This window comes from Malus sylvestris, chromosome 4, assembly GCF_916048215.2.
Source record: "Malus sylvestris chromosome 4, drMalSylv7.2, whole genome shotgun sequence".
NCBI lineage: Eukaryota > Viridiplantae > Streptophyta > Magnoliopsida > Rosales > Rosaceae > Malus > Malus sylvestris.
Window position 1 is genome coordinate 28,121,467 of NC_062263.1, and position 16,965 is coordinate 28,138,431.

The window sequence follows — 16,965 nt, forward strand, 5'->3', positions numbered from 1 at the left end:
AGTACATCGATACTTTTTTACATTAAAGGAAAGATGAGTTCGGCTAAAGTACATAATGTGTGAAAGTCCTAGGATGGATACTAACTTAATCTATAAATTTCAACTTAACACTAATGCAAATTATGGTTTAAATTAATCAGTTATGCAAACATAATCCTACACAAATATTCAGCACGAATATAAAGAGCACACACACGATGTAGGATTTAACGAGGCAAAACCCACCACTGGGAAAATCCTCGGGCTACCAAGCCAGGAAGCACTAAGAAAGAAAGAATACATAAAGACTTACAAAACTCATCAACTAGACACTCATACCAGTTGACAGCTTTGTCTCCGCGCTTTGCTACTCGATCTTTCTTCAGTCTTCGAGTTGAAGTGGCACGACACTAATGCAGCCGTCAATCACCTTTCCCTCGAACTTTGCAAGATGCTAACTCGATCATGCAGAATGTTTATATGATGAAGTGTTTGTTTGAAAAACAATCAATTACGAAAATCACAAGGCACATTTCCATAATTGATTTTCAATTTAAAACCTCAAAGAAATCAGCATGAAAAATAATATTTTCTCTTAAAAACCCATGCTGTTGGAACCACAAGATACCAACAGTATTCAAATTATTTTTCCACGCACAAAAAACCAAAGCCAGTGCTTTTAAAAATTATTTTCAATGAAATCAGTTTTCATGCATATATGGCTCAACTTTTTCACGTTCCTGACTTCCCATATATATACAAAAAACACCGGCCCTTTATCTGATAAGAACTACAATGCAATCCATGTAGTTTTATAATTCTACCAACATGCAATCAGATAACTCCCATGCAAACAGATAAGTCCTACTGACATGCAAACACCTAAGTTTGAAAACATGGTTTGAAAAACCGGTTTGATAACACGGTTTGATAGACGGGATAATTCATTCTAGAAAAGTAAAACACACAAGGATAAAAGTCCTAATCCAAATACAATAACATATGATATAGATGAATGTAGTTGGATGCATGCATGCAAACGTACCTGAATGAGTATCGCGTTTCGGTAACATCTTCGCATTGAAAGTGTGAGAAACCTCCCTAGACTAAAACTATTACAATTGTAAATATGTAACAAGTCTAAGCTATTACAGACTCGGGCATTTTGTCAGGGATTGTCAATTTTACCCTAACAATGTGCAGCTTAATTTGGTATCAAATTCGACATTCACGAGATTCGAACCTAAGACCTCTCACTTCTAAGTGAAGAGAAATATCACCAGATCGTAGTACTAATTGACATGTTTTGAGAAACACTTAACGTTTATATACCAAAAAAAAAAGGGGGGGGGGAACCAAATCCTAATCAAATTACTTAGCAGATTATGTCTAAAACACACCAATATGAACTAAACAATGAAATTTTAATCAATTGAATATATATGGAAATCTCAATCCTCAGCATGAACACCGAGATTTTTGTAGTGCAATAATCACTAGCATATAGTGTTACAAATACACTTAGTTTGTTCTTGGTGAACATTGTCATACGTTCTGGACCCAGGACGTAGTGTGTAGTGTTAAACACTACACTGGCGCTATAACTGTTTGTCACACGAGAAAGGGCCTAAGGTATAGTGATAAACAATGTGTGACACTATAACCGTCATCATATAAAAAAAAATATTGTCGTCACACTAGAAAATTGTTATTTCTTTTTATATTGGAACTATATTCTACCCTAATATATACTAGAGAAAGAGAGATTCAAACTTGGGTGTAGAAAAGGGAGTACACTACTCTTCGCAACTTGGCTAATCTTCCACGCTGGAAAACTGTTAGAAATTTAAAACTGGAGCTTGAATCCATTTAAGAATATCATTCACGATTGAATTTGAGCTGTTACCAAGAAGAAGACATGAACAAATAGTTAACAGAGCTTTATTTATCCAGTCCCTTAATAAGAGACTCCGCCAAAGCAAAAAAGCTTTACATTTTACTTGGACTTTATTTAACCAACATACATAAACACCTTTATATTATAATCTCTCACAAGGGAGATCACAATTTATGGCTCATCAGTGCACTCAGTAGATTCTTCAGCACCAGTGGAGGATTTGCCAAAGTTGAAGTTGGTACAACTAGTCCTGGGGAGCAAGTAATTGCTAAATCCCAACCTTGAGTTCGTCAGATCAAACTGCAGCAGATTTTCCTCCAACTGCATTGCCCCGATCACGATCGAAGCCTGAGGCTTCAATCCGCCGTCCACAAAACCTAGACACCCTATGAAGGGACGTGGCTGGACGAAAATGTTTGGAGCAGATATCCTCCAGATGATGTTCTGGTTGTTGTCTAGGACAAGGTCTATGCTAGGAAATGCGGCCGTGCTGCTGCCGGTGAATCTCTTTGCATCGAAACACACCCCGAATGGCGCCACGGGTTTCACTTGGGGCAACCCTTGCAGCTGATTGATGTAGAACTGAGTGACTGCCCTAAAGATTGAGGTTTGGAGGATTGTGTAGGGAGTTGTGGTGCTGATCATTGTCCCACCAACCCCTTGTTCTGGTGTGTATGTCAAGAGAGATGTGTTGAGTGGAACAATCTTATTGTTGATTTTGATGGATTGAACGTTTATGTAGTACTCTCCTTGCCTGCCTATGATCAGTGGGGTGTAGGTCAACTTCTGCGACACGTCGATGTTCGGTTTCATGAAATAAGGTCCTTCCCCAAAGAAAACGACGCCACTTCGGTCAGATGAAGGAGGAAGGCACACAGCGAATTTTGGTGGGAAGCCAAAGTGGGAGGCTAGTTGGTAAGGTAGGGAAATTGGGGAATGACCTAGACCAGCAATACCTTGAACGTTTTTGGGTAACCCATTTTGCAATATGTTGGAAGGTGCACACGCAAATAGGAATTGAGGGATTTGGACCATTGGGCCGGGACCTGAGCCTTGGGTTGATGAGATTGTTAGGACATCCTGCGCAAGCTCACCCAAGGCGCTTTGACGCGTCACGGGGTTTGTGGTCATCAGCCCACACGCGTTGGGGTGGCACCCTATTTGGGTTCTAGAGGAGCATGTGCGGCATGTCATCGGGCTATTAGGATTAGCTCTAGCGCACAGCGTCGAGTGGCAAAATGGGGCATTGTAACCCAATGACAAGTATTGGTTCTCACAATTTTCTGTTAAGAACCTCCCATTTAGGTCAATCACAAAGGGGAATTGGACTGGAGGGTTTCTTTTGTAAATTTGGGCCACATGAAGATTGGTTGCATCATCTTTCTGCACCCTGAGGACAAGCTTGTTCGGCCTGATGGGGATTTGGGGTTGGGTTTTGAGTGTCGCCGCAGATATGAAAGCAAGAAGAGAAAAACAAGAGAAGAAAAGGACCAAATTAGGAAGGAAAGAAGCCATGGATGGAAATGGAAACGGACTCTGAGTTCGAACGAAGAATTTTTGTATACCCAGAGAGGAAACGGTGGGATTGGCGAAGAACGAGAGAGTAGAGAGTACAATTTATAGTGCGGGGGTTACTAAGTTAGGGCAGGCTCTGGAGTGTTATGGACATGCATATGGACATTTAGGGTTTTGGCATTGAGTTATTCTTTGAGAGATTATGGAACTTTTCCGGTTTTGTGACGTTACAAATGTGAGGGTTTCACATGTAAAGTGAAGTAGATGAGCATAAGCCTTGATATGAGAACAAGGTGTCGGAGAGTGTGTAGGGGTACTTGGCAGTGCAGAAGCCTGTACACAGCCATGCAGTAACTTGTGCTGTAACAAGCAAAACAGTGTGACTGGGTTTGGCTTCTACTTGACACCGCCAAATACTGTTGCAGATTGAAACTAAAACAACCCTAATCATTTCTCTTAATTTGGCAGGGGAGCATTGTTAATTGTCTATAAAGCAAGATTAAATATGCATGGCCGAATTAATACGAATTTCGAAGAGGCAAAACCTGTTCATCTTCTGTAACGTTGCAGTGAGATATCATACTGAAAATTTTGGTGCTACGGGACCGTGCTTTCAGGTTGGATCAAAATATGAAACGCTCACAGACCCCACGAGTTGGAAAAATATAAAAAGTTGAGCTTTTTAATTAATTCTAATAAGAAAAATTACTGATGCAGGTTGTATATTTTCTCCCTTTATTTTGTTAGATTTGATCAATTAAGATTATTTCAATAAAAATTTACTAATGTTCTGGCTGTTAAACCTATAGGATTGAACGTATTAAACTGGGTAACAATCTGATATAATGTGTTTTGCAAATACTATTTAGAGAAAAAGGATTTAGGTGAAACAAGTTCACCATCATCATGATGTCCTAACTTACTAATACAAAGTCATGTGGGGAGAGTCTTGCACCTAACCTTGTATTAATGATTAAGAATGTCATGGTCAATAGTGGATCCAGGATTCTAATATCGGATGGTCCCAGTATAAAAGTTCCAAAAAAATATTGACGAAAATAACATTAGTAATTTAAAGGATAAATTACCAACTTTCAATCATAATCTTTATACAAACAAAATTACAAGTTACAAAAACTAAATTTGTCCACGACGAGGTTCATATACACTGAAAATGTGTCATGATAGTCATTGTCAATACAAGAAAAAACATATTGATGATGATTTAGAACTAACCAAATTTGGAGTTGAACAATACGGAATAGGATTGAAACTATTGAAATTGGAGTTGAAATATTTGACAGGATTGTTAGAACTAATTGATGATGATTTTCACTAGTGATGGCCTGAGGATCTATTGGGTGTGGTTAGAGGAAAAAGGGAATTGGAGGAAAGAAAATAGGTTGTATTTAATTTTTTTAATTAAAAGGGTCTCCCTCACGTGGCTTAACAAGATGACTTGCTTTTGATTATTTTGTTTTAAACGGTTTGGCTCAAAACGACGTTGTTTTGGCCAAGTCTTTTAAAAAACAAAATAATCTTCTTCTTTGTTAATCATTTACAAAACATGCACCCGCCGATTTGCCAATGCACTCTTTTTCTCCACCACATGCCCAAACTTGGTTGGTCCTTAGAGATCTTCACGGTCACTTATTTTCCAAGATGTCATGAGACCACCCGGATCCCTTAATGAATCTGCCAGTAGTTACAATGACAGTGAACGAGTTACATGAAAGTCTATTCCTCCCAGAGGCGAGATTCTATACAATTGGCTTAAACTCAAATCTTTATCATATACATTACATTAGCCATCAAACATACTTTAAACAAATAAATGGTCTATTTAGATTAAAACGCTCATAAGTCCCATATACTTAGTTGGGTAGAGGTTATAGAACACAGCTATATATCTCATAGCTCACCAAGCAAGAAAAATATTGATATGGCAGTGTTCTTTTAATTTTGGTCTGTACTGATGGCATTGTTGTATAAAATGCCAATAAAGTCACGTTTTCCAACATTGCAATTCCAAGCAAAGACCGGAAGGTGGAGGCCGGTGAGGGAGTGGAAGTCAAAAGATGGAAACTGATGTCCTAAAAATTTGAACAGATAGAGATTGTCCTTTAAATATTTCCTAGTTGAATCCAACACATGAAACATTTTGATCTAAGTGCCTGTTACATCCACATGAATTTTATCACATCTCCTGAACCATTTGATTAAACAAATCACCAATGGCTTCTCCACCTTGATGAGAAGGATTCGTTTAATTACATATCCAACACGTACTAAATACAAACACCAGAAATTACAAAAAGTCCCCAATACAAACACCTGAACAATCGTATGAAAAGTTAATTACATATCAAACATGTACTCAATACAAACAAGACGTCCTCAATACAAACACCTGAAATTACAATCGTACTTCATACGTGTTTGTACCCTAGAAAATTTCGGATGAGAAGCTAATCATTCACTCATTGAATAGGTTTAAGCAAATACCATTTACCAGGCTACAAAACTTGCTCATTACCATTTACCAAGTAGGATAAGAAATGCTACTTCCTTCCATGCTTCCAAGCTACTTTCCGGATTTGCACCACAACGCAATGATCCTAGAAGACAAGTAAAAACATAAAACTGCAACCCTAGAAATTATTTTTACATGATACTACAACCATTAGGGTTCTCATCACTGAAGTAGCTGGCATAAGGATCAGATGCAGGTCCTGATGGCATTGGTTGTTGGGGCATGTAGTTCATCGGCGGTGGCGGCTGACGGGGGTACATCATGGGATGGTACATATCATTTCCACCATTGGCTGCTGCTCTCTGCTGATTCATCATCATGGCCATGTACTGCTGCTGCTGCTGATTATATGGGTTGCCGGCCCCCATACCTCCTTGATAGTATCCTCCTCCGCCGTTCATCATCGCCTGTGCAGGCAGTCCTTGTACTGCAGGAACATTACCCATCTGCCCCATCGGATAGCCACCCATTTGACCCATTTGGCCCAACTGGCCCATATTCTCACCACCACGGCCCATTTGACCCATTTGAGGCCTCGGCCCCATCTGACCCATATTTCCTACATGACCCATTTGACCCATCTGGCCCTTTTGGCCCATGTAACCCATTTGTTGCATATCCTCATCATCATCATCACTGCCTTTGCCACCTTTGCCCCCTTTGCCTCCTTTGCCTCCTTTGCCCCCTTTTCCATCTTTGCCCTCCTTGCCTTCTTTCCCACCCTTGCCTCCTTTGCCTCCTTTGCCTCCTTTGCCATTGAAATCAATGTCATGAAAATCATTTTTCTCATGTTTGCCCCCACCCTTTTTGCTTCCATTGCCCTTGCCCTTACCTTTCTCGTCGCCACCGCCTTTCGAACCGCCTCTTCCGAAACTCGTACTCCGGCTAAGCCACCCTAGCAACCCACCTCCTTTTTTGCCATCCTTGCCATCTTTCTTACCTTTACCACCTTGTTTCTTATCCCCACCCTTGCCATTTCCACCACCTTTCTTTCCTCCATTTCCGTCCTTGCCATTCTTCTTTTCGTTATTTCCACCCATACCCTTTACTTGCACAGGGAAATCAATCACCCCGCCTTTCTTGGCAGACCCTCCCCCACCGCCGCCCCCGCCACCTAACTTCTTGTCGTTCATCGCATGCAACATATTCATCATCCCAGCAGGCCCATGTGGTCCATGGCCATTATTACCACCCATCATCGGCATCGTCTTCCCATAAGGACCTCCTTGTGCACCATTTCCAATATTACCCATCGCCTTGTTCTTAGCCATCTGATGATGTCCATGATCAAGCTCTTCCTCCTCGTCGTAATCATCATCATCGAATTCATCATCATCAGACTCATCATCAAATTCATCGTCATACTCGTCGAAATCGCTACCGTCAAATTCCTCCCGTTCCGCCGGCAGATTGAACTTCACAGACTTCTGGTCCTTCTGAGGCGCCTTCATAACATTACCATTACCCCCTTTCATCTGTTGGTGTTGCTGCTGGTGACCTCCTCCGCCCTTTTGGGGTTGTTGCTGATGGCCTCCTCCGCCCTTTTGGGGATGTTGTTGGTGACCACCCCCTTTCGCGTTCTGGACCGGCACAGCCATGTTCTTGAACTGGTTGTTGAGCTGGGCTTGATTGAAATTTGAACCCTTTGAACCTCCCCAGAGTTCTGCATGTTTCCCCTTTTTTTCAAGTTTCTTGATGATTGTGTATGGATCAACATTCCCTGTCACTGTCACCTTGCTATGCTCTGCATCTATACTTGTTGTGTACACACCTAAACAAATTACCGAAGTTGGTAAAACTAAAAACCAGTGACCAAGATTTCGTTTTACCCTCACTAAAAACCCCATTGAAATTCATACCGTTACACTTGAACAGTTAAGAGTCATAAGTAAACGAAAACATCAATATTTATGGTAGATTAAGAAAACACTCCGTCTAGCGTCTTTCAGTCTCTACTACTTTATTTACAAAGTCCTGAGTTCAAATCTCGTGAACGGAAGTTGTTCATGTATAAAGCAAGGAATAATTTGTTTTATTTAGGAAGTCTTGAGTTCAAATTTCGTGAACGGAAGTTCTTAATATGTAAAGTAAGAGATAATTTGTTGGGAAAGAAATATCAAAACAAGGTAACAAAAGAGAGGAACATACCATCGATTTTCTGCAGCAATTTCTTTATCTTATGCTTGCATCCATCACAGTCAATATTAACTTTGAGAACACAGGTCTGCAAGTAAAATCAACACCAAACAAACCAAATTAGACTGAGTTGATATCTAATACATACAAATGAGATACAAAAGTAAGAAAAAACAGAAGAATAATGAAAAGGGTTCTAAAAACTAAAGTAAACAGCTTGGATTTTCAGAAAAGTTTTGCACCTGAAGCTTCATCATCTCCTGTTTACTCATCGTTTTAGAGAGAGAGATATGACAAACAGGTTTCGTGCTTGTGAGCTGAGAATATAAAGAGGGAAGAGAAAGAGAGAGAGAGAGAGTTCAAAGGCGGTTGGTGAGAGTTTAAACACTATCCTTTAGCTTTATCTCCCTCTGATCGAGGGTTTTGTGTACTCTTTTCAAGCATTTTTTAAAGAGAGAGAGAGAAAGAGAGGAGGAGAGAGTGTGTGTGAAGTCGGTTTGTCCTAGCTGCAATTACCGCGGCCTGATACGTCAATCGAATATTTACTTAACAGTTTCAGAAGTGGCTTAAATACTTAAACATAGATTAATGGCAGTTGAAAAATAAAACTCCCTAAAACTAATAATATAAAACAGGGAAGGGAGCAAGACTAGGTTTTTTATATAAGTGCCTGGAAAACAGCGAAGAAACATGAACCTCTTAGTCGGCAGGAACACTGGAAAACACAAAAGAAACACTATTATATTTGAGTCAAGGAAACCCCCATTAAACCAACTTTTATACGAGGGGTCAGTCGGTAAGAAGTGGGTATTTGATAAGTTAAAGAAAATAACAGACAAAAAGAACTGTTAGCAATATTCTTACATGGGTAATCTCGCTCTACCTTCTCTACTCTTTTGATCATTTTGCAATATTACGCGAGTTTGAACCGTTTATTTTTTAGGTCATTCTTAATATTCTTATATGGATAATTTTATTCTATTTTTTCGACTCTTTTGATCATCCTGTAATGTTACACGAGTTTGAACTGTTTATTTCTTAAGTCACCCTCTAAGCATCTTCTATACAAAAAATTTACTATCTAAAGTTTATTTTATAAATAGACAAACTATGTTTTCCACTTAAACAATGAAATTTTGTTAACCTTAACCACATAGTTAAACGATTTGTGGTTGATTGATTTTTTTGCAAAAGTTGATCTTCAATATGTGACCTTAAAAGTAGATAATGTAATTTAATTGGAGAATGAGAACTAAAAAGGTATATCGAGAAGATTCAACTGAGAATGTTACTAGCATATTCTAAAAGTAAGACTCAACAAGCAGTTTCGCATTTTTTTTTATACACATTCTTCTATTTTTGCTAATCTTATTCATGATTGATTGATAAAATTAAAAAAAATGCGTGCAAAACAATATCTGAAAGTGAAAGCCACCACCCAAACGTCTAATTAATAAGGAAAACATAAAAAGATTGTTATATTTCAGGCAAGTAGAATTTAAATGTAGATCAGATACAAGTAGTCATACAATACTAATCTTTTCCCAAAAAATACAATACTAAAACACATCTTAAAGCAAGTGGAAAGAAAAGGCATTCGAAGTGATCACGTTGCCCCACTTTCCTTACGACAAACTTAAACATGATTAATCCAGGCATAAACATGGTTTGGTTTGAAGCACATTCTGTTCATTATTAACAAAACAGCTGGAGATAGATTGGCTGGACACACTCTATAATATATTAAGCTCTTATAATTCATGGCTTTAAAAGATAAATACTAAGGAGACTCGTTCAAACTAGATTCTATATCAACTCTGTTCTAATTTATAATTTAACGTTAATCTTGTATATATAAAATTTTGTACAAAAAATATGAGTTAACAAAAAATCCCTTCAAATGAATCTCTTGTACCATTTCTCTTATAATTTTATGGCACCCACAATAGTGATTTAATACCTAATTTTGGTAGGGGAAGACATGATTAGACATAAGATCATTAGCCATGGGTCCTACCCATTTGCCCTGGGATCATGAGCCCTAGTTGTGGTAGGGTAGGAGCACTACGACACTTCAAGGTCCTTGCCCTTTTCAAGCCCGGCTCCATCAGTCTAAATTTCCTTGGATGGATCTCTTCCATCAAAATTATTAGATTAAATGATTTGGATTTTTGAAATTTTATCTAACGATTTACTTACTTTGATAATTTAAAAATTATAATAATTTTTTATCGTTGAAAGAAATTTTAAAAGTTCGAATTACTTGATTCGGTGATCTTAGTGAAAAAGATCTGGAGATGATCTCTTTCCACTATCCTTAACAATTATTGTACAATTTGCAAGTGTTGAATAATGTAACAATTTGCATGTTTCAGGTCAATTATGTGTTGAATAATGTAACAATTTGCCTGTTTTAGGTCAATTATTGCATGTGTTTCAACTACAAAATACTATTTGTGTATGTTTTCATCTTGTTCAAGTTTGCAAGTACCAACGATATATATTCGGACCGAGAATATGCACGTACAGTTGAATTTAGGGTGGGTTTGTAAGGGTTTTTAAAATAACTGTATTTTAAATTAATTTTTAGTAAAATTACATATAAATAAAAAAACCATTAGACGGTAGTATTAAATAATATTTTATCTTTCGTGGCTGGCCATTATAGCATTATTCATAAAGTAAAACTGCAGAAAATGAAGAATATTTTAATTGAATTTTAATCCATAAAAATGTACAAACTAGTCTGTGGGAAATGCTCTACACTACTTTAGAACTGGAAAGGTAAAAAAAATATCCAACCACCATCATGAGTGTTTGTTGTACCATAAAATCATGAAGAATTACTCAGTACATTTACTTTACCTTCAATATCACATATAGTAAAAAGCATATGAAAAAAGAAAAAAAGAGAGGTTCTCTTTTGAGTAATATCGAGTACAGCAAGTTTGGAATCTTTGAGGCTTAAACATCAAGGTGGCAATGGAGCTCATGCAGTTGCCAGGATAGTGCTGCCATCTTATTATATTTGTGTACCAGGTCCGTTGCACTCTTGCATGGTTGTCAGGTTGACTATATATACAAGTGTGAAAATTTGTTGGGGGATCGATAAGAGTAAAACTGTAGATTCACTCAAGGCCAATCAAACCAAAGGAATTCAAAGTTAAACCATCTGACAATGGACTTGCAGCTCAAACAGTTAAAATGCGTAAAATTTTATGTTCACACAAGGCCAAACAAATCAAAACATTTCAAAAGTTGAACCATCTCACAATGGTTTTGCAACTGAAGCGATTAAATAGCATAAAATTGTAGATTCACAGAGAACCAAGCAAACGAAAGCATATTAAAGCCAAACCTTTCGCAAAAGACTCGAATTTTTCGAAAATCTTACATCTCAAGGGGTTAAAAGCGTGGAAATTTTTACACTTAGGTTATGAGATCGGAGCTCCCCAATATTGCTTCTGTCAACAAAAAGAAAGCTACACCATCTCAGATGGAAAGAAGAAAAAAAATGATGCATCTCTGAGTTTGAACCCTTCTTTTGCAACCAATTATTGTTTGTCCTCCTTAAAACCTAACCCGTGAAGAAAATCTGGTCCTCATTTCTTCTTTATTGATTCTTCCTTTGGTAAAAAAAAAAAAAAAAAAAAAGAAAAAAGAAAAAAAAAAAAACTGAAAAGAAACACCAAGATATTCTTGCTCTGTGAAAGATATTTTCAATGGTGACATAAAGCAACCCAACACAACACACGCCACAAAGTTACAAACCCAAAAACAAAACAAAAAATTAACGTTATTAAAATGCTTTATGCTGCATAGGGTAGCTCACAAAATGGCCTTCGAACCCCAAACTTTGACCACTAATATGCTCTAATTATTGGAGATCAAAAGTTCATAAGGAAATCACCATAATATGAGAATCGATGAGTTTGTAATTGTTAAATTGTCATATCATGTGCGGCCTCTTGAATTGTTTTAAAAACATATTTGACATGCCCCTTTTATAGGCATTCTTGACGTTTAATGAGATTTTTGTTGAAGAATGATTTGTTGACTATTCGATCTGTCGAGATTTTATGAAAAAAAATAAATAAATAAAGAAGCTTGTTTGACTTCGAGATATTTTTGAAACAGTCCAAACAACATTTTTAACTTATACATGTTCTTTCCTCTACTTGTATGGTTCAAATCAACGTAGGCTGCATGCGGACCAATACTAGCTATGGTGTTGAACGGTGTGTAAGTGTGTAGCATTCGAATACTTAAAAGCAATGGGGCACCATGATCTGCTTTCACTTTCAGATCATAATTTTTGGAATTTAAGCTACTATTTCACACTTTAACCCTAATCTGCCTCGAATGAACTTTCGTTTGTTAGATTACGCATGCCTAAACTGTCCAGCTCCTATGACAAGAATCTTGTTCCATATAACCATTTATTTTCAAACCAGTCAGATCGGAAAAGATTGCAAAATCATGTGTGAAATAAAGTCAAGCCATAGTTTGTACTTGGGACAGGATTAGACTGGATTGGATGGGATTACTTGAACCATTTTGCTTGTTTGGTATGAAATTTGAGGAGAGCGTAGTTCTGGTAGAAGAAAAATGGAATAGGACTTCTACTGCGAAGTGGCCAAATGGGTAGCTGTTGAGTTCACAGCTGGTTAGGGAGGGTGCGTAATTTAGGTCGTAGCTCGGTGGGGAGTTGGGACACCAAGAAAGAGAGATGGGCAGGCTCGTTAGGGGACAATTAGGTCAGGGACCAGAGTCCGTGTTTATAGACTGGTCATGGTTTGCTGGTGGGTTGGGATCTAAAGTTGTGGCCAGGTTTAACCCTAGTTGGTGAACAGTCACCTCTTGTTCTCTTTGTGTTGGATTTGATGGGCGTAAGTGAATTATTGGTTTTCCAACCATCCACGCATTCTCTGATCGAATTTAGCCAATCTCATTAGCACGATAGGTGTTTATGTTTGGCAGTTGTACCAACTAGGAAGGATGAAAAAGTAAAAGAGATGAGAAAGTATACAAATATTTTACTGAGATTGGACATTTAAAATGAGTAAAACTTGGGAAGGAATGTTTTATTAAGAAAGCAACTTCTATGGATTAGTTATTGTTTTATGGATAATGCTTGTGTCCTCCTACTTACGAATAATGAATCATTATTGTTTGAACATCATAATCGAAATCATTCATTATTTATCATCATCTAAATATCATATTTGCAAAACATTATTCGATTTGAAGGTCTTTAGTTATCCATATGCACAAGACAAATGATAAGTTTATCATGAGGATGATACTCGTTATCAAAACTGTTGATTGATTTAATACATATGGATGAATAAACAATTTTCAAATTGAATGATTTTTTTATAAATAAGATTTTTGGATGATAATAAAAAGAAAGAACAATTTTACTTAAGATGTTCTGGACGGCAAAGATTCTTTAATTGTAAGTGAGAGAACACAAACATTAATTATCCTTGTTTTATTGGAACCGAATGCTATGGTGGCGGTGAACCCATTTCACGTGAGTTCTTCTCCATTATTAAGGGAACTCTATCAATGAATAGGATCGGTGTCTAGTCGGGGTGGACAAACTACAAGATGTCTTATAAGAGGTGTCTATAATGACATGGTTTGTGTATCTACCCAAGTTTTTCTACTTCAAAAATCTCTCTGGATTTTTTTTTTTTAATTTAGAGAACCTCAATGGTACAAGGAATATTATTGGAAATCTCTCGGGATGTTATTGGATGTCATTATTTATAAGGGGTGTGCTATCCACACACTCTTTTTGACTTCTCTCATACCTCTTGTTAATTTCTGTCTTTTGATCTTCTTCAATTCATTCGATCTGACGGTCGAAAATTAAAAGGGTGTGAGATAAGTAAAAATGGATGTGTGGATATCACATCCCTATTTATAATAATCGCGTATATCACATGATTAGTCATATGATGGAAAATAACTTTATACAACTACTAATAAGACATTATTGTCATCTTCATTTAATTGAAGATTGTTTCCTAATATCTTAGAATCCAAGCACATAGCTAAAAGTGGCTAACTTTAGACATGAAATAAATCACACCGATATCATGTTAAGATTTTAGAAACGGGCCAACGGTCCACAACTAATCACTTTGATATTGTTTCAATTTAATCACATGCAAAGCTTGGAATGAGTTATATTTTATCACAAAACCTCGGTGTTAGATAACGAAATCATTCACTTATAAGTAATAATATATAATATCAAATTTCCAAAATGAGATTGCATTTGTTCGATATTTTCATCATCATTTCCTCTATATTTCTCTCCACACAATCATCTTGAAGAATTTTTATCGTATCGTTGAATCCAAGCACACAGCTAAAAGTGGTTGACTTTAATCATGACACTATAATTCAAATTTTAACCATTGTGATTAACACACTCCTGTTCCATCCATTCCTCTCCGTCCAACCAAAACATAATATGCAAGAAACAAAGGGGTCAAAGACAAGTTGTTGGACTTCATGGTGGTATGCTTGGAAGGATAAGGTTTACATGACAAACAACTTCATTAACCTAATCTGTTTGCGTCCAAACTTTGACAGATGCATGTTGTATTGAATAATGCACATCTCAAACATGTGGAGTTGGCAAAGCATGTAAACTGCAGAAACAGAAAATTATACGTAGGAAAAAATTTAGATGCACAAAACGCAGAAAAATGAATGTATGGTAAAGAAGAAGAGATCCAAGAAAATACCAACAGGATCCTCTCCGGATCCTTTTGATGAGAATATTGGAAACTGTTAATCGTATTTGTTCATCGTACATCGTGCAATCAATTTTTATTAAATATTTTTTGTGTATTATTTTAAATAAAATTATTTTAAATAATTTATTATCGCATTATATACAATAAACGAATAAGATCGACGGATTCTCAAGATCTACAAAGAGGATCCGGATTGAAGAAAATATTCAAATCCCCAATAATAAGTACGGTCATAAGTCATAGACACTCAGTTTGCTTTTTCACTTTAAACTTCAAATCACGACTGAAGACCCTCACTTTTGTCCCCTCTGTTCTCGTATCCCAAACCTTTTAAACATCCCCAAGCAACCCTTTTTCCTTCTGCTTCCGGATCTGAAATCTCTCTCTTCTAATATTTTTTTTTTAACTTTAACGAAAAACTTTCGGTACTATTTACTTTAACGAAAAATCATACTTTTACATTAAAAAGTTAATTATGATACTATTCACTTTATCCTTTATTTTGTCTTTATCGTTAAAACTCAAAGTTTTCAAGCCATTTTTATTAGTTTTCCTCTTTTTTGTCCTTCTAATTCCTTATATTTGAACGTTCACAATTAAGTTACATTCATATTTCATGTATAGTTCTTTATAAAAAGAGAAATACAAAGAGAAAAGTAAGAGAGAACGGAAGAGGAGGGGAGAGATTCATATTCCTTTGCTTCCAATGCTAACTTGCGTCCCAAATATTCCCTTCCTTTGTCCATTGAACTTTTTAAGCCACGCTCATAATCAAACACAATACATACTCAAAAGTTTAATCCACGAAGAAAAATTCTTATCAACATTCACAATCACATGCTGCTTGTATGATATAAAAATGCGATGGATACAAAAGATATCTCCTATGATGCTCCTAACTCGCGGTGCCTTGGAGTTTAGTAATACAGTAACCAAGTTCTTTTTCTTCAATTAGAATTAGAAAACTCCAAACTAATGATCTATTGATTAAGGGTTTGGGCCAGTTGATTTAAGCTGAAATAATATGACCCAAAAGGCAAAACAGAGACAAGAATGCCCGCAGCCCAAAAAAAAAAAAAAAAAAGAAACAAAGCCCATATTTCACATCAAACTTTCCATGTAGCTAGAGAACTTTCATTGAATACTTGAGTTAGAGAAGTTGACAAGTATGCTTATTCTCTTACACAAGATATTGAATCCACATTTTGTGGATGAAAGTAGTTTAGAATATTGTTTTGTCACGAAAAAAATTGTTGATCATTCATTTGTTGTACTCAATGGAATCCAGAAGTTGAATCATAGCCGATATTGGCAAATTTTGTTGGAAAAATTTTGTAAACATGTGGTTTATGATGGTGATGAAGGACGAAAAATTGCTTCAAGGCACACATAAATACGTTATCCTTCAAACTCTATTCCCCCTAATACAGTGTGGATATGTGAATAAGCCTTGTTGATATAATGAAGCCCGGCCTATTGTTTGGCAAAGTTTTGCCGACTTCTAAACATCATCTGGAGTTGGGTTGCAACCTTCGGTAAAGAGTTGCAAATTAATAGCCGTTAGATTCATCCAAAAGAGAATCAAGGGCCATTATTTGATTAACCAAGGGACACACAAGTTCTTAAGTGACAAGTCCAATTCGAGAACACTCTCGGATAGTAATAAGTAGAGATTCCCATCAGACTGGCTACAAGTCCCATGTCTTCCAGACTTGAAGTTGGACATGCATCTGGAGAATTAGCATGGGTTACAATAAAAACATGACAATCATCGAGAGAAGTTGGAAGCGACGAACCCTTTTTCGAAGCACAAACTTTCGCACCAACGAACAATTCTCTCGATTCTTCCCTTATGATTTGTCGAACGGAGTAAGTTTGTATCGGCATTAAATCAGAGAGCACCAGTATGCTTATGATTATTCCTTCATGCACAAACCAAGCACAGTTCATGCACCATGGCATATGATTTATAGGTCGACGAGAACCCCATCAAGGACAGCTTGCCGCCAACTCTTGCATACCACACCGAACCGAAAACGATCACGAAACGAGAGACGCTGAGCCACTAGGCTTAAGATTTCAATGCAGAGATGAGCTCACATGGATGATCTAGGTCTTTCCATAACGCA

At 37.0% G+C, this 16,965-nt stretch overlaps 2 protein-coding genes across 3 annotated transcripts; both read right to left on the minus strand.

Annotated features, from left to right (window-relative positions):
- Nucleotides 1-1,913: 1,913 nt before the first annotated feature.
- On the minus strand, nucleotides 1,914-3,452 carry LOC126619057 (gamma conglutin 1-like). The gene has a single exon (XM_050287317.1). The coding sequence runs from the start codon at nucleotides 3,389-3,391 to the stop codon at nucleotides 2,048-2,050; it is 1,344 nt and encodes a 447-aa protein (XP_050143274.1). The 5' UTR covers nucleotides 3,392-3,452; the 3' UTR covers nucleotides 1,914-2,047.
- Nucleotides 3,453-5,736: 2,284 nt separating this feature from the next.
- Nucleotides 5,737-8,791, minus strand: LOC126619053 (heavy metal-associated isoprenylated plant protein 34-like). Of its 2 annotated transcripts, XM_050287313.1 has the most exons (4): nucleotides 8,303-8,791; nucleotides 8,073-8,148; nucleotides 7,489-7,695; nucleotides 5,737-7,455 (listed from the first exon to the last, which is right to left on the minus strand). In XM_050287313.1, the coding sequence occupies exons 1-4, from the start codon at nucleotides 8,330-8,332 to the stop codon at nucleotides 6,056-6,058; spliced, it is 1,713 nt and encodes a 570-aa protein (XP_050143270.1). In that variant the 5' UTR covers nucleotides 8,333-8,791; the 3' UTR covers nucleotides 5,737-6,055. The 2 variants fall into 2 exon arrangements, with proteins under 2 accessions (XP_050143270.1, XP_050143269.1); XM_050287312.1 differs by having other exon boundaries at nucleotides 5,737-7,695.
- Between the last annotated feature and the right edge of the window lie 8,174 nt (nucleotides 8,792-16,965).